Here is an 18436-nt window from a genome sequence, read left to right as displayed (position 1 = left end):
GAAATAAATCCTAAGTAAAAATGGTGCGACCCAAGGCTACAGAAATAGTTCTGGGTAGTGAGCTGCTTTGTCATGTAGGGCTAGCTATGACATCACTTTTCATTATAGAAATGCAAACTAAAACCACACTGAGATTCCATCTCACACCTTTTGAGAACATCAACAAAACAGGAAATCACAAATGTTATAAAGGATGTGGAGAAGAAGGAATTCTGATACAATATTGGTGGGAACAATAGTGCAAAAGGATGCAGCCTTTAATTATGGAAAAGTTATGTTTATTTAAAACAGTATGGAGATCCTAAACAAATAAAAAATGGTGCAACCTAGGGCTGCCAAAATAGTTCACTTGGATACTGAGCTGCTTTCTCATGCACAGAACTCAGGTTCACCTGGCCCCCACTGTGTTGAAGGAAGCTTCAGTGCTGTGATCTCTTTCACTCTGTCTCTACGCCTCTTGTTAAAATAAATAAATAAATAGGATGCAACTGAGGAGGTAGCACAATAGATAAAGAGTTTGCAATCATGAAGTTCTGAGTCTGATCCCCTGGCACCACATTTGTCAGAGTGATGCTCTGGTGTTCTCTTTCACTAATAAATAGTAGATATAAAATAAAGAAAAATGGAAATACCTTCTGATCCAGCAGTATGACTCCTAGGAATATATCCAAAGGACACAAAAACAACAATTCAAGGAGATAGAGGTGCCTAGGCCTGCCGTATTCACAACAGCGAAGGTATGGAAATAGCCTAAATGCCAATATACAGACAACTGGGTTAAAGTTATGCGAGGGGGCTAGGCGGGGGTACACCTGATTAGTTTCATGAATGGTAAAGCAGTACTGCAAGTCTCTATCCCCTTTACCTCTCAGTTTTTCTCTTTCCTATCAACCAAATAAAGTTTTTAAAAAGTTATGGGGAGTCGGACGGTAGCGCAGAGGGTTAAGCGCACGTGGTGCGAAGCACAAGGACCGGCAAAAGGTTCCTGGTTCGAGCCCCCAGCTCCCTACCTACAGGGGAGTCGCTTCACAGGAGGTGAAGCAGGTCTGCAGGTGTCTATTATTCTCTCCCCATCTTCCCCTTCTCTATTTCTCTCTGTCCTTTCTAACAATGAGGACATCAATAACAACAATAACTACAACAACAACAAAAAAAAGGGCAACAAAAGGGAAAATAAATAAAACATTAAAAAAAAAGTTATGGAGGGGGCCGGATGGTAGTGCAGCAGGTTAAGCGCACATGGCACAAAGCGCAAGGACTGGTGCAAGAATCCCGATTGGAGCCCCCGGTTCCCCACCTGCAGGGGGGTCACTTCACAGGTGTCTATCTTTTTCTTCCCCTCGCTATCTTCCCTTCCTCTCTCGATTTCTCTCTGTCCTATCCAACAACAATGACAGCAATAACAACAACAATAACAACAATGACAAACAAGGGCAACAAAAGGGAAAAAATGGCCTCCAGGAGCAGTGGATTCACAGTGCAGGCACCAAGCCCCAGTAATAACCCTGGAGGAAAAAAAAAAAAAGTTATGGAATAGCACAAGGACCCAAGTTCAGGTCCCTGGTTCCACCTCTAGTTAGAGAAGCTTCAAGAGTGGCAGACCAGTGCTGCAGGTATCTCTTTCTCCCTCTTTCTGTCTCTGTCATGAAAAAGAATGGCACCAGGTGAAGTGGTAGCACATCTAGTAGAGTGCACTTATTAGCATGCTTGAGGACCCATGTTCAAGTCCCTGGTCTCCACTTGAAGGGGAGAAACTGGCAGCTTCATGAGTGATGCAGCAGTGCTACAAAAGTCTCTCCCTATTTCTCTCTATCTCTGTAAGAAAAAACACAACTCTGGAACCTACAGGGTGGGACTCACTTTCCTGCATGTTTCTCTCAATTCATACCAACTGATACTGTATCTGCTGATCCCAACCTAATCAATGCAGTATCACTTCGGCATGCTACACTTCGGAATGTGTCCAGAGACGTCAGGCTCATGAAATGTCAACCCTTCAGCAGCATTACCTGGGTGAGATCTTTGCTTTCTCATAGGACTCCTTAATTCCATTTTGGGTGTTTCACTTCCTAACAAAGCCTCAAAACCTAGATAAAGACCAGGTCCCATGAGATATGGCAGATGTACACATGTATCCATAAATTAGGGCAAAATATATACCTTAAAGCAAAAGTGCACAATAGTTTGCAGTGAGCCAATAAATGAAGTAAGCAAGCAGAAAGACCTAAAAAGACATCATAAAGTACCTAGTGAAATAGTTTCTACTTAGACCTAGATACCCTCCTCACCTACTTCCTATTACACTTCCCTCAGTCACTTATCAATGTAAGGACCACAAAAGTTGAATAAGGGCAAGAGACTGGCATACTTTAATGATGACGCTTTAGTCACTATCAGGCCACCCCATTAGCTGGGGCCCTAGTTGGGGAGTCCTGGGATTCCCACACAGATATGATGGGCCTTGACGTCGAATAGATCCCTCTCTCCATTGTCACTGGTCATCTCCATCAGGAACAACATAATGGACCCCTTTTGGGCCTTGCCCTCAATATGGATCAACAATGGTAGAGACTATCCCATCCTCCAAAGGGAGGATGGATAACATACTCTATCGACCACCTGAGGAAAACGGGTCCTGAAATTAGTGCAACTTGGAATGTTCCTACTCATGACCACAGAATGCAAGATCAGACCTATAGGGATGCAGAGGTCACATAGGCTCCTATCCTGAATATGGGCCCCAGATCAAATTGATGGGGCTTACAGTCAACAATATTTATTTATTTGTTTGTTTGTTTATTCCCTTTTGTTGCCCTTGTTTTATTGTTGTAGTTATTCATGTCATCATTGTTGGATAGGACAGAGAGAAATGGAGAGAAGAGGGGAAGACAGAGGGAGAGAGAAAGACAGACACCTGCAGACCTGCTTCACCACTTGTGAAGGGACTCCCCAGCAGGTGGGGAGGCAGGGGCTCAAACTGGGATCCTTATGCTGGTCCTTGCGCTTCGCACCACGTGCGCATAACCTGCTGCACCACCACTGGACTCCCAGTCAACAATATTTATACACTTTTCCCATATTTGGGAGTTACTTTCTTCCCTGATCCAGCTTTCTAGCCCTTTTTCCAGCCATGACATCATCTCCCCAGACAATAACTTGGGTCCACCAGCATATCAGATGTCAGGATCAGGCAAAAACTAGTAAAGTTATGGGCCCTTTGGAATATACCTGAAATAGACCTACTATTTCCAAAATGGAGACCCCAAATTTTCATCTGCAATATCCTAGTCTTTATGTTCATGATTAGTCAACAATTTATATGGCTTTATATGTTAACTCTTTTTTTAGCCACCAGGTTCCAGATGCTACCATGATGCCAACCGGAGTTCCCTGAGCAGACAACTCTACCAGTGTGTCCTGGAGCTCCACTTCCCCAGAGCTCTGCCCCACTGAGAAAGAGAGAGACATGCTGGGAGTACAGATCGACCTGTCGATGACCACGTTCAGTGGGGAAGTAATTACAGAAACCAGACCTTCCACCTTCTGCATCCCATAATGACCCTGGGTCCATACTCCCAGAGGGTTAAAGAATAGGAAAGCTATCAGGGGAGGGGATGGGATATGGAGTTTTGGTGATGGGAATTGTACCCTTCTTATCCTATGGTTTTGTCAGTGTTTCCATTTTATTTTTTAATTTTTTTTTTCAGGGCTTTTCTTTAACCTTACAGTATTGAAAAAACAAAACAAAACCCAGCCATTTTCATTCTAGTGTTTCCATTTTATAATAAATAAAAATTTAAAAAAAAAAAAAAAAAGATGGCCACTAGAAGCAGTAAACTGTCACAACAGGGCAGGGGTAGATAGCATAATGGTTATGCAAAGAGACTTTCATGCCTGAGGCTCCAGAGTCCCGGGTTCAATCCCCACCATAAACCAGAGCTGCACAGTGCTCTGGTGTTTCTCTCCGTGTCTTTCTCTCTCTGCATCTCTCTCAAAAATAAAATAAAATACTTTAAAAAGAAAAAACTGTCACAACAACTCTGGTGACAAAAGAAAAACAACAAACAAAGTTATGGAATATAACAACCTAGAAGATGGCACACTAGACAGACAGCACTCAATCTGCATCCATGATTTCAAATCCCAGCATAGCCTGACTGAAATTCTGGTTCATTCTCTCTCTAGCTCGCTCTCTCCTGCTCATCAGTAACATAAATATTTAAAAAGAAGTTATGGAAAATAAAAAAAGAAGTTATGGAATATATATTCAATAAGATACTACTTTATGATTTAAAAAAAGATACTGTACACTTCAGGACAAAATGAAAGAAACTAGAGGTGATTATACTTAGTGAAAAACACCTATGGGATAGTTTTACTTACATGTGAAATATAATTAAAATATATAAACTTGAAAGAAAAGAAAATATGTGTGGCTAGGGATATAGCATGATGGTTATGCAAAGAGACTCTTAAGCCTGAGGCTCTAAAGTCCTAGGTTCAATCCCCCACACTGCCATAAACCAGAGCTGAGCAGTGCTCTGGTAAAAAAAAAAAAGGGGGGGCCAGGTGGTGGTGCACCTGGTTGAGCGCACATGTTACAGTGTGCAAGGATCCAAGTTCAAGCCCCTAGTCCCCACCTGCAGGGGGAAAGTTTCACAAGTGGTGAAGCAGTGCTGCAGGTGTCTCTCTGCCTCTCTCCCTCTCTGTCACCCCCTTCCCTCTCAATTTCTGACTGTCTCTATCCAACAAATAAAGATTTTTTTAAAAATAAAAATAAAAAAAAGAAAGAAAAGATGGAACCAAACTTGTCTCTCAGACATTGTTATAACTATAGGTGGGTGGGGCTTTCTGTATGATAGGATCAAGTCATGCTCAGCTCTATCCCCTGGGACTATGACACTATCACACACAAGAATTTGTGAATAATAATTGGTAGGCTAAGATAATATGATAGTCAACAACAGTATTATATTTTCACAAGAAAGCTAAAGTTTTATGCAAATAACTTTCTTGCCTGAGATGCTACAGTCTGTTTCAGTCCCCAGCATCACCAAAAACCACAGCTGAACAGTGTTGTGGTTTCAAGCTCTTTGTATCTTTCTCTGTATCTTTCATTAAAATAAATATTTATTTTTTTAAAAAAAGAAAGCTCAAAGAAGAGATGTATTTTAAAAAATCACTTTGAAAATCTGAGCTGACAATTATATTTAAAATCCTCACTCTCTAGGAAAAGTGGGTGGTTTACCTGGGAACTAATGGCATACTTCAGGTAGGACAGGATGAGAGGATTGGGGGAAGGTCCAATCATGGCCTGCTCCAGTAGTGCTTCTGAAAGATGAACGACAAAGTTAAGACTTGGTAAGCACAACTTTTCTGATGTATTTTAGCCCTCCCATCCTTCCTTCTTTCCTCCTCCTTCACTTGAGACCTGCTAGGTTGAGAATGTCCCAGGTGGCTCCTTTGGGAAAGAATTTCTTCATGTTGATTGCCCACTGGTAGTCACTCCATCGCTCCTTCCAGGCTTGCAAAATTGCTTGCTTCAGGTTCACTACCTTCATGATTTCACTGTGAGAAGGTGAGGCCAGTGGCCAACAGCTTTGAGGTGGGAGAAATCGAGCTAGAAAAGGCAAAAGAAAAATCTAAAGAAAAGAACAGGGTTGGGGGGCAGATTTGAATGGAACTGAAAAAACACTGGAAGGTTTAAGGTAGGCAGCAGAACTAGAAAGGGGGAAAAGCAAGGGTATTATCAGATTCTTCTCTCTAGACGCATACTTCCTAAGGTTTCAAAGGGCCTTAATAAAAAAGGCAGCAAAGATCCAAGTCAGTTCCAACTGCATACTTACGCCCTTAGCTCTAGTTGAGGCCCTCAGCCACTATTGCTCCATATCCAGATTTTCCTATTTCCTCCACCTTCCCCAACCTTAACCCACAACTCCCTGTTTCCTTTCCTTCTACCACCAAAATTAAGCCTACCGCACTAGCTAGCTTTAGAATTTAAGTGTCGCCATTTTAGTACCTATCAAAGAGTTAATTTCCTATTGGCTGGGAGAAACAACAAGAGCCAATAGGAGATAATAACAGACATGAGCCAATAGGAATGCAGCAAGAAAAAGATCACGCCAACATGCCTTCTGGGAATGGTAGTTCCTAGGATGGAGCTGCGAAGTTGCTGAGAGACTAATAGGACCGCATTTTTTCTCTTCTTTCGGAGAAGGATAAACAGGAGCTGGGGCATCATAGCAACTCCCGGAGCTGCGGGGGTGGGTAGTGGGGGGAGTCTGGAGAAGTGGCTCGCCAGCAGGCGTCGCCCAGTGACGTCACCGTTGAATAGACATTTAAAGCGTATTCCCACACCCTTTCATTATCCGCTAGTCTGCAGGCACTATAAGGGTGTGGCATTAGTTTAGCAATATGGCTCTTTCTCTTTTTTGGCTTTTTTGTTGTTTGTGCTCTCCTAAATCCCTGGACCTACCAGAGTTCTCGTTTCCACATCTGTGTTCTAGAAGCCACCAGCAAAGTTTGGTTAGTTCTACACACACACCTTTTACCCTCCGTCTCCATCCCCCAAATCTGGAGGTCTTTCCCATGATGTCCTCTCCCTGTATACCGCCCGGAAACAAGGAGAAATAAAAAGGAAAAGAAGTAAACCGAAGTTATCAAAAGCAAGGAAAATCTAAGTAACTGTCACAGCTAGCAGGGCCTAAGGAGACATAATGACTAAACATAACTTGATATCCTGGATGTGATTCTGAAAGAGGAATGAACATTTAGGTGAAAACTAGGAAAATCTGAATAAGGCATAAACTTCAATGTTTTTTTTTTCCTTTTATTAATTATTTATTCTTATGAGAAGGAAACCAGAGCACCACTCAGCTCATTTGTAGTGTTCCGGTCATGTATGCTACAGCAAACTAGGCTTTGTAAGGCTGAACTACCTCCCTAGGTGAAGACATGAACTTAGTTAATGTTTCAATAATGGTTCATTAATTTGAACAAATGTCCCATACAAATATGTTGTTTATTAATGAGAGATAGAGTATCAGAACATCACTCTGACAGATGTGATGCCAGGGATGAAACTCAGGACCTCTTGTTTGAGAGCCCAGCACTTTATTCACTCTTCCACCTCCTGGACTGCTATATAATTTTTTTTAAGATTCATTTTTAATTTTTATTTCTTTATTAGGGATTAATATTTTACAGTCAACATTAAATACAATCGTTTGTACATGCATAACATTTCCCAGTTTTCCACTTAACAATATATTTATTTATTTTTCTTATTATCTTTATTTATTTATTGGATAGAAACAGCCAGAAATTGAGAGAGGAGGGGAAGACAGAGAGAGAGATACTTGCAGCCCTGCTTCACCGCTCATGAAGCTTTCCACCTGCAGGTGGGGACCAGAGGGCTTGAACCTGGGACCTTGCTCACTGTAACAAGTGGGCTCAACCAGGTGCGCCACCACCCGGTCCCTCTACAATATTTTTATTTATTAACATGAAATAGGAAATAAAAGCATAACTCCCGCACATGTGACACCAAGGATCAAGCTCAGGTTTTTTTGGTTTTAAGTCCAAAGCTGTAGTCACTGTGCCATCTCCTGGCTATTATAAGGTGCTAATAGTGACCAGGGAGGTGACACAGTGGGCTAAGTGTTGGGATCTCAAGCATGAGATCCCAAGTATATTCCCCATGTACCAGAGCAAAGCTCTGGTGTTGCCCGCCCCCCTTAATAAAAATGAACTAAAAAGGGAGTCGGGCGTTAGCACAGCGGGTTAAGCGCAGGTGGCGCAAAGCAAGGACTGGCGTAAAGACCCCGGTTTGAGCCCCCAGCTCCCCACCTGCAGGGGAATCGCTTCACAGGCAGTGAAGCAGGTCTACAGGTGTTTGTCTTTCCCTTTCTCTGTCTTCCCCTCCTCTCTCCATTTCTCTCTGTCCTATCCAACAATGTCAACATCAATAACAACAACAGTAATAGCTACAACAATAAAACAACAAGGGTAACAAAAGGGGATAAATAAATATTTTTTAAAAAATAATAAGGGTGTGGGGTAGTGGCGCACCAGGTTAAGCACACATAGTAGGAAACGCAAGGACCAGAGCAAGGATCCAAATTTGAGCCCCCAGCTCCCCATCTGCAGGGCGGAATTGCTTCATAAGCTGTGAAGCAGGTCTGCAGATAGCTCTTTCTCTTCCCTTCTCCGTCTTCCCATCCTCTCTCAATTTCTCTCTGTCCTGTCCAATAAAATGAAAAAGAAAATGGCCACCAGGAGCAGGGATTCATAGTGCTGGCACTTAGCCCCAGCGATAACCCTGGAGGGAAAAAAAAAATTTTAAATATGTTACAGTAAAAAAAATTTTTTTTTGAGTGTAAGCTCTGTGGTGACCCTCTAATATCTTCACAATTTTCTATAAATCAGGATATTTGTTTTAAGTTCATTAGGGGACCAAGTGGTGGTGGAAGCAGTAGAATTATTACGGTGCACAAAGACCTGAGTTTGAGCCCCTGGTCTCCACCCACAGGGGGCAAACTTCAGGAGTTGTGGAGTATTGCTGCAGGTGTCTCTCCTCTCTGTCTCCCTCCCTCTTTCCATCCCTTTCTGTTTCTCACTTTGTATAAAAGAGAGAGAGAGAGAAAGGGAGAGAGAGAAAGAAAGGGGGAAAATAAATGATCAGCAGGAACATGCCTCAGCGATGCCCCACTAGTGGCAATAAATAAATAAATAGATAAATAGTGTGTTCATGGGGAGATAGCACAATGGCTATGCAAACAACTTTCTTGCCTGAAGCTCCTCCAAAGTCCCAAGTTTCAATTCCTGGCACCTCCATAAACCAGTGGGCTCTGGTTTAAAATAAAAGGAAAGAAAGTTTATTAAAATCAACATGATATTTTGCCTTTTTTTTTTTTTAACCAGAGCACTGTTCTAGCTTATAGTAGTGCAGGGGATTGAACCTGGAAATTTGAAGAGACTCAGGAATGAGAGTCTTTTTGCATAACCATTATTCTATCTACTCCTGCACTCTTTTAGAACCATATTATAGAAATTATGGGGTCAGGTGGTGGTGCACTGGGTTGAGCACATGTATTACAATGCATAAGGACCCAAATTTGAGCCCCTTGTCCCCACCTGCAGAGGAAAAAGCTTTTCAAGTGGTGGAGCAGTGTTGCAGGTGTCTCTATCTCTCTCTCTCTCTCTCTATCTCCCCCTTCCCTCTCTATTTGCCTCTTTCTATCTAATAAAATATAATTAATTTTTTTTATTTATATCACAGAGACAGAGAGAAATTGAGGGGAGGGAGAGAGATAGACACCTGCAGCCCTGCTTCACCACTTGCGAAGATTTCCCTCTGCACATGGAGAGTGAGGGATTGAACCTGGGTCCTTGCCCACTGTAATGTATGTGTTTAACCAGGTGCGCCACCACTTGGCCCCATAAGTAAAGATAGTTTTTTTAAAAGGAAGATATTATTCTCAGGGTTTCAGGCATCAACCCTTGTTTCTCCCCCAGTGAGAGAAGCCACAAAGTAAATATTACCCACCTCTGTTTCCAATATCTGAGCTTCCTTATACACAGCCCTCATCCCTGCCATGCCCTGTGGATGTCAGGGTTGTCTCTAATATTTACAACCAGCCACAGTAATTAGCATTCTCTATTAGTGTCTTGCCACCCTTCTTTCAGATCCCCATCCCATACATAGAGGAGTCTGGTAGCTCTGTCCATGAGTCCAAGCTCCATCCATATTCCTCAACAACCATTCTTTGGCTACCCTTTCAGTAACAGAATCAGCTCCCAAGGAGATGATCTGGGAGTGCTGCCCACTCAAGCTCGGGAAGAACACTCATGGCCTTTAAGGTAGAGAATAATAGATCCCAAACACATTCTAAACATGGAGAAAAAGGCTCTTGTTTGGGAGTCAGGTAGTAGCGCAGCGATTAAGTGCCTGTGGCGCAAAGCACAAGGACCAGCATAAGGATCCCTGTTCAAACCCTCGGTCCCCCACCTTCAGGGGAGTCACTTTACAGGTGGTGAAGCAGGTCTGCAGGGGTCTATCTTTCTCTCCCCTTCTCTGTCTTCCCCTCCTCTCTCCATTTCTCTCTGTCCTATCCAACAGCGACGACATCAGTAACAACAATAATAACCACAACAAGGACAACAAAAGGAAATTAATAATTTTTTTTTAAAAAAAGCTCTTGTTCCCAATGAAGAGGAGCAAGCATACAAATGGAGGAGAACCAGATCACACCTCTCTAGGTCATTACTGTCTATAGCATTTCTCCCTCCCCATAACTCACCCACACCCCCTCCATTCTGCTCCCTTTTGTGCCTGCCTAACTGACACCACTGGGGAATGGTGTTTATACAAAACAGCTGCCAACTATGTGTAGCCCAAACTTCCAAAGTCGGAAAGAGGAAGAACCCAGACACATCACGTTTAACTTCCAAACCCTCACCACCAGCAACACAAACAATATGGCTACAAAGCCCCTCACTCAATCTCTCCCCTCCTTTAATTGCTTTCCAGCAGCCTTATGAAACCCCTTTCCCCAATATGAGTTATTCCTACAGCTTCTTTTCCATCTTTCATAACCCAAAATGCCTCCTCTTGGAGAGATACTACATTCTGTGACTTCCCCTGATTGAGTTAGTGAGTTGCGTACAGTCCATATATGAGTGGGGAATAAATACCTGGGTGCTGAGGATAGTGATAGTCTGAAGTGAAACCATCTCCCTCTGGCGGGAAGCCAGGCAGATCTTGGGGTGGGGGGTGGGAGGGAAATGGCAGGGGCTAGCCCTGCTACACAGCCATGGGGATATGGCTTTTGTAGTAAAGCTATTAGTTTTCCCTATACCTCACCCCAGTCCTTTCTCTGTGCTTGGCAGGTTCCCCAAGGACTGACCTACAGGAGAACATAGGCTCCCTTAGTTTTGGGTAAAAGCCATTTTCAATTGCTCTGCTTTGATCTCCCTGCTCGTCTTATCTGTGAACATCAGAGAACACTGTATCATACATCACCTCTTCCCACCACACCAGATACCCTAGGCTCCACCTGAGCTCTCTTCCTTGCCCACCACTAGCACAGAACTCCAAGATAATCCTCCAGTGGGTGAGAGAAGATATACTAGCATCCACTGGGAGTGTACAAGGAAACACCTACACACACAGCCCCTCTCCAAGACCCTCTAACTTTTTTTTTTTTATGAGAAAGACAGGAGGAGGGGTTGGGTGGTGGAGCACCTAATTGAGCACTCATGTTACAATGTGCAAATAGACCTGGGGTTCCAGCCACTGGCCCCCACCTGCAGAGAGAAAGCTTTTCAAGAGGTGAAGCAGTGCTGCAGGTATCTCTTGTCTCTCTCTCTATTACCCTTTCCTTCTCAATTTCTAGCTGTCTCAATCCAATAAATAAATAAAAATAATAAAAAGTTAAAACACATTTTAAAGGGAGTCAGGTGGTAGCGCATGTGACACAAAGTGCAAGGACCAGCATAAGGATCCCAGTTCGAGCCCCTGGCTCCCCACCTGTAGAGGAGTCGCTTCACAGGCTGTGAAGCAGGTCTGCAGGTGTCTGTCTTTCTCTCCCCTCTCTGTCTTCCCCTCCTCTCTCCATTTCTCTCTGTCCTATCCAACAACAACGACAATAATAATAACTACAACAAGAAGACAACTAGGACAACAAAAGGGAATAAATAAATAAATATTTTTTAAAAACATTTTAAAAAGTTAAGAAAGACAGGAGGAGAGAGAAAAAGAACCAGACGTTACTCTGGTACATGTGCAGCTCGGGATTGAACTTGGGACCTCATACTTGAGAGTCCAATGTTTTATCCACTGTGCCACCTCCCAGACAACCACTCTTACATTTTTTTAAAAACTTTTAAAAAGATTTTATTTATATTTATTTATTTATTTTCCCTTGTGTTGCCCTTGTTGTTTTTTATTGTTGTTGTTATTGATGTTGTCATTGTTAGATAAGACAGAGAGAAATGGAGAGAAGAGAGGAAGACAGAGAGAGGGAGAGAAAGACAGACATCTGCAGACCTGCTTCACCACCTGTGAAGCGACTCCCCCGTAGATGGGGAGCGGGAGACTCAAACCTTGATCCTTAGGCTGGTCCTTGCACTTCGCACCATGTGCACTTAACCCACTGCACTACCACCCAAATCCCCACTCTTACATTTTTTAAAGATTATTTATTTATTTTTGAGAGAGAGAGATGAGATAAAGAGAAACACAAAACATTACTCTGGCTCATGCGATACGGGAGATTGAACTCAGAACTTCATGCTTTTACTTACTTTATTTTATTTACTTATTTTGCCTCCAGGGTTATTGCTGGGGCTCGGTGCCTGCACCATGAATCCACTGCTCCTGGAGGTGATTTTTCCCCTTTTGTTGCCATTATTGTTATGGTTATTATTATGTTGTTGTTGGCTAGGACAGAGAGAAATGGAGAGAGTAGGGGAAGACAGAGCTGGGGAGAGAAAGAGAGACACCTGCAGACCTGCTTCACCACTTGTGAAGCAACTCCCCTAAAGGTGGAGAGCCGGGGGCTGGAACTGGGATCCTTAGATCCGTCCATGTGCTTTGTGCCACCTGCGCTTAACCCACTATGCTACCGCCCGACTCTTGGACCTCATGCTTTTAAACCCAAAGTTCTAGCCACTTTATCTCCTAGGTCACAAAACCCCTCTTCCATTCTTCACTCTCATCTACTGTCTGTGTCTTCTTCCTCAGCACTGATGGAGGTTGAACGCCCACCTCTGCTCTCTTAGTCCCAAACCCCACCCAGCCTGTTCTGGCTGGAGAAGGAAGAGGGGCAAGTAGAAACCAGCCAATCAAAGTGACATGGCAATGCTGGAGCAGCAGCCACAAAAAGAGGGGGGGGGGGTGAGGTGTGAGAAGAGATTGTGAAGAACAGGGTTTTTGCTACCCAAGAGTAAGGGAACGTTCTTTACCTGAGTTAGAAAGAAGTATACAGGAGGGTGTCGGGCGGTAGCACAGCGGGTTAAGCGCAGGTGGCGCAAAGTGCAAGGACCCGCGTAAGAATCCAGGTTCCAGCCCCCGGATCCCTACCTGCAGGGGAATCGCTTAACAGGTGGTGAAGCAGGTCTGCAGGTGTCTATCTTTCTCTCCCCCTCTCTGTCTTCCCCTCCTCTCTCGATTTCTCTCTGTCCTATCCAACAATGACGACGTCAGTAATAACTACAACAATAAAACAACAAGGGCAACAAAAGGGAATAAATAAATAAATATTTTTTTAAAGATTTCAGTAAAAACAAGACCAAGACTCAAAAAAAAAAATTAAAAAAAAAAAAAGTATACAGAAATGTGGTCAGAGCTGGGGGGGGGGGGCGGCACAGCTGGTTGAGAGCACATGTTACAATGTGTAAGGACCTGGGTTCAAGCTTCCAGTCCCCACCTGCAGAGGGAAAGCTTTGTGAGTGGTGGAGTAATGTTGCAGGTGTCTATCTCTCTCCCTCTCTATTACTTCTTTCCCTCTCAACCTCTGGCTATCCAATAAGTAAAAGATAATACAATTTTTAATGTTTATTTATTTGTTTGTTTGTTTTTAATATTTATTTATTCCCTTTTGTTGCCCTTGTTATTTTATTGTTGTGGTTATTATTGTTGTCGTCGTTGTTGGATAGAACAGAGAGAAATGGAGAGAGGAGGGGAAGACAGAGAAGGGGAGAGAACGATAGACGCCTGCAGACCTGCTTCACCGCCTGTGAAGCGACTCCCCTGCAGGTGGGGAGCCCAGGGCTCGAGCCAGGATCCTTATGCCGGTCATTGTGCTTTGCGCCACCTGCGCTTAACCTGCTGCACTACAGCCCGACTCCCAATAAAAAAAAATTTTAATGGAATTGGTGAGAGTCTAGACTTGGAAATACTAAAATTCTTGTTAAACACACAGGCATATGGAGTCTTGGCTTCTCTTTCCTCCATAGGGAAATGGAGTCATTTTCTTTCACTGAAACATTTTCCTTTGGAGGTTTCCCTGGGTCCCCTTACTCCAAGGAGTCTATTGGCAGTAGGGAAATAGGGAAAAAGAGCTGTCCCATACATTCATACATCGCTGGTGCCAAACCAATTCCCAATTCTCACCCACATCAAAATCCCCACCTTCTGGGAGTCGGGCAGTAGCGCAGCAGGTTAAGCGCACTTGGCCTGACGCGCAAGGACCTGCATAAGGATCCAGGTTCCAGCCCCCCCGGCTCTCCACCTGCAGGGGAGTCGCTTCACAGGCAGTGAAGCAGGTCTGCAGGTGTCTGTCTTTCTCTCCCCCTCTCTGTCGTCCCGTCCTCTCTCCATTTCTCTCTGTCCTATCTAACAACGACATCAATAATAACTAACACAACAATAAAGGACAACAAAAGAGAAAGTAAATAAATATTTTAAAAAATCGAAAAAAATCCACACCTTCTTTATTTTATTTTACTTATAAAAAGGAAACACTGACAAAACCACAGGATAAGAGGGCTACAACTCCACATAATTCCCACCACCAGAACTCAGTATCCCATCCCCTCTCTTGACAGCTTTCCTATTCTTTTTTAAAAAATATTTATTTATTTATTCCCTTTTGTTGCCCTTGTTGCTTTTATTGTTTTAGTTATTATTGTTGTTGTTATTGCTGTCATTGTTGTTGGCTAGGACAGAGAGAAATGGAGAGAGGAGGGGAAGACAGAGAGGTTGAAAGATAGACACCTGCAGACCTGCTTCACCACTTGCGAAGTGAATACCCTGCAGGTGGGGAGCCGGGGTCTCGAACTGGGGTCCAAATGCAGGTCCTTGCACTTTTGCGCCACGTGTGTTTAACCCGCTGAGCTACTGCCCAACTCCAAGCTTTCCTATTCTTTAACCCTCTTGGAGTATGGACCTAAGGTCATTGTGGGATGCAGAAGGTGGAAGGTCTGGCTCGTGTAATTGCAGGACCATAAAAAAAAATGGGGCAAAGAGGAAGTGGGGCTGTAGTGCAGCAGGTTAAGCACAAGTGGCACAAAGCGCAAGGACTAGCCAAGAATCCTGGTTTGAGCCCCTGGCTTCCCACCTGCTGTGGAGTCGCTTCACAGGAGGTAAAGCAGGTCTGCAGGTGTCTTTCTCTCCCCCTTTCTGTCTTCCCCTTTTCTCTCCATTTCTCTCTGTCTTATCTAACAACGACATCAATAACAACAACAATAAAAAACAACAAGGGCAACAAAAGGGAAAATAAATAAATATAAAAAATTTGGGAAAAGATAGATGATAGCTAGAGATGTAGGTAGTTAGATACAGAAATAATAGTCAATCCATATGACCTTGGGAGAATCACTACAATTTCCAGTAAAGGGAATGGGGACACAGAACTCTGGTGGTGGAAAGGATGTGGAATTGCACCCCTTTTACTTTGCTTTTTTATTATCTTTATTTATTTATTGGATAGAGACATCCCAAAATTGAGAAGGAAGGGGGAGAAGATAGAGAGGGGGAGAGAGAGAGAGGCAGAGAGACCTGCAGCACTACTTCACCACTGCAGGTGGGGACCAGGGGCTTGAGCCCAGGTCTTTGGGCATTGTAACATGTGTGCTCAACCAGATACACCACTACCACCCTCCTTTTACTTTGTAATTTTGTAAATCACTAATAAAAATATCTATTTATTTATTTATGAGAGAGAGAGAGAGAGACAACCAAAGCATCACTCTGGCACATGTGATACTAGGCATCAAACCTGAGACCTCACACTTGAGAGTCCAACACTTCACCCACAGTGCCACTTCCCAGGCCCTGTAGCTACTTGAATTTTTTTTTAAAGTTTTTAATTTTACTTATTTATTTCTGGATAGACACAGAAAGGAATTGAGCGTAAAGGAGGAGGTAGAGAGGAAAAGAGACAGAGAGACACTTGCAACCTTGCTTTACCACTCATGAAGCTTCCCCCTACAGGTGGGGACCAGGGGCTTGAACCTAGGTCCTTGCACACTGTAATGTGTTCACTTAACCAGGAGCGCTACCAGCTGCCCCCTCCTCTTAATTTTTTTTTTTTTTTTATTGGATAGAAACAGACAAAGAGAGAATGGGAGTAGATAGCATACTGGTTATGCAAAAAGAACTCTCATGCCTAAGGCTCCAAAATCCCAGGTTCAACCTCCCTCACCACCATAAACCAGAGCTGATCAGTGTTCTGGTTAAAAGAGGGAGGGAGAGAAGAAAGAAAAAGAGAAAGAGAGAGAGAAGAGACAGACAGAGAGAAAACAATAGAGATGGGGGAGATAGAGATGGAGAGAGACAGACACCTGTAGTACTGTTTCACCACTAATAAAACTTCCCTCTGTAAGTGGGGAGCCAGGGCTTGAACCTGGGCCCTTGTGCATGGTAACATGTGTACTCAATTGGGTGCATCACTGCCCCACTCCCCTTTTCTAAATGGAGATAGAGACAGAAGGGGGTGGCTATGGTACCATAGCTTCCTTTAATGTGATGGGAGCCAAGCTTGAGTCTGAGTGAATCACAAAGCAGCACACTATGCAAGTGAGCTATTTTGTTGGTCTTACTCTTTTTCTTTAAAGGTTCCTTGTTAAAAAAAAAAAAAAAGACGGGCACAAAGCGCAAGGACCCACAGTTCAGCCCCTGGCTCCCCACCTGCTGGGGTCTCAAGCGGTGGGCAGGTCTGCAGGTGTCTATCTTTCTCTCCTCCTCTCTGTCTTCCCCTCCTCTCTCAATTTCTCTCTGGCCTATCCAACAGCAACAGCTATGACAACAATAACAATAACAACTACAACAGGCACCAAGCCCCAGCAATAACCCTGGAGGGGAAAACAAAAGATTTATTTATTTATGAGGGTGGGGAGAGACAGGGAGAGAACCAGAATATCACTCAATACCTAATGCTTGAGAGTCCATTGCTTTATCCACTGCACCACATCCCAGGGTAACTGTTAGCTAATTTTTCAGTCTTTCCTCTCTGCCAGTCACATTATCTTCAGGTTCCATTAACCATCCCCCTTTCTTTCCTTCATTTCTATCATTTTTATTAAAGTGAAAGATCACAGAAAGAGAGAAATGCCTAGGTTTTTAGGTTTTCTTAGCTGGTTTTACTTCAGTCTTCCCAGAACTCCCCAATGGGTATCTGCTGTACACCTCTTCACTTGGTAACATCCCCCCAGTGCCCAGGAGATCAGGATAGTGGATGGGGAGCTATTGAGGCCTGGGTCTCAGAACTAATTCCAGGACAGGCTGGCAACAGGCCTGTCTCTTGTTCTCCCATACTACTTGGGACTTCAGAGAAGGTGTGGAGAATGCTGTGGATTTTTCTTATTATTATTATCTGTATTTGTTGAATAGAGACAACTAGAAACTGAGAGGGAAGGGGGAGATACAGAGGGAGAGAGACAGAGACACCTGCAGCCCTGCTTCACCACTCGTGAAGCTTTCCCCCTACAGTTGGGAATCAGGGGCTTGAACCTAGGTCTTTATACTTTGTAACATGCACTCAACCAGGTGTGCCACCACCCAACCCTGCTACTGTGGATGTGTTGGGGAGAGTGTCTCAGCAGGCCTGGCTGTGGTGCATCTGGTTAAGTGCACACATTACAGTGCGTAAGGACCAGGTTCAAGCCTCTGGTCTCCACCTGCAGGGGGAAAGCTTCATGAGTGATGAAGCAGGGCTGTAGATGTCTCTCTGTCTCTCTCCCTCCCTGTCTCCCCCTCCCCTCTCAATTTCTCTCTCTCTTTATCCAATAATAAACAAGTAAATACATTTTAAAAAGAGAGAGTATTTCAGAAAGGTATCTGGACTTCTGGTTTCTAGGAGTGGGACCCTTGAGAAATATTGGGGTGCTTCCTAGCAACAGTCTGAGAGGGAAGAAAGAAAGAAAGAAAGAAAGAAAGGAGAGAAGGAGGGGCATCAGCTCAGCAGCTCTAGTGGGAGCCTAGAGAACAGGCTGTTCCTGCTGCCTCCTTGGCAACCACAATAAGAGGGAGGGGGACCATCAGATGTGTTTCCTTGGAGGGTCTCTAGCCATCCTCACTGTGCCCCACCCTCCTGCTGTCCCCATGGACTCAGTCTTGAAGCTGAGAGGAGGGGACTGGGAGGACACAGCCTGGCTTGGGGTTTCATGCCAAGGAGGGAACTGGAGCTGGGGATGAAATGACTGTGAAGAGCTAGATGTGTCCAGAAATGGGGCATAGACGGGGATAGGGGTATGGGAAGGGGGTCACCCAACACAGAGGTGGGCGCTCTAAAGTTTGGATTTGGGCTGGATCCTTGCAGCTGGTAAGAGGTGCCTCTCACTTTGTCTTTTCCCAGGTCTGTTACCAACACAGACTGGGAGCCAGAAAAGGGAAAGCAGGAAGGAGAGGGTAAGAATGGTCAAATCTTATTTTAGAGTTCAGCTTGCCCTACTCTGGCCCTGAGAGAAAAAAAGGTGAACAGGAGGCACTTGG

General features: G+C 44.0%; 1 protein-coding gene across 2 annotated transcripts in view; it reads right to left on the bottom strand.

Annotated features, from left to right (window-relative positions):
- The window catches only part of MED24 (mediator complex subunit 24), a 33915-nt gene extending 27889 nt beyond the window's left edge, over window positions 1–6026 (bottom strand). For both annotated transcript variants that reach the window (XM_060203556.1, XM_007531021.3), the window contains exons 1-3: window positions 5847–6026; window positions 5432–5620; window positions 5249–5331 (exon numbers count right to left, since the gene is read on the bottom strand). In XM_060203556.1, coding sequence (XP_060059539.1) covers window positions 5249–5331; window positions 5432–5561 — 213 coding nt within the window. In that variant the 5' untranslated portion in view covers window positions 5562–5620; window positions 5847–6026. The remainder of the gene's footprint in view (window positions 1–5248; window positions 5332–5431; window positions 5621–5846) is intronic.
- Window positions 6027–18436: the final 12410 nt, after the last annotated feature.

The sequence above is a fragment of the Erinaceus europaeus genome, chromosome 12 (assembly GCF_950295315.1).
Source record: "Erinaceus europaeus chromosome 12, mEriEur2.1, whole genome shotgun sequence".
Lineage (NCBI taxonomy): Eukaryota > Metazoa > Chordata > Mammalia > Eulipotyphla > Erinaceidae > Erinaceus > Erinaceus europaeus.
Note: the sequence above shows the minus strand (reverse complement) of the source record. Positions and strands in the feature narration are given on the sequence as shown.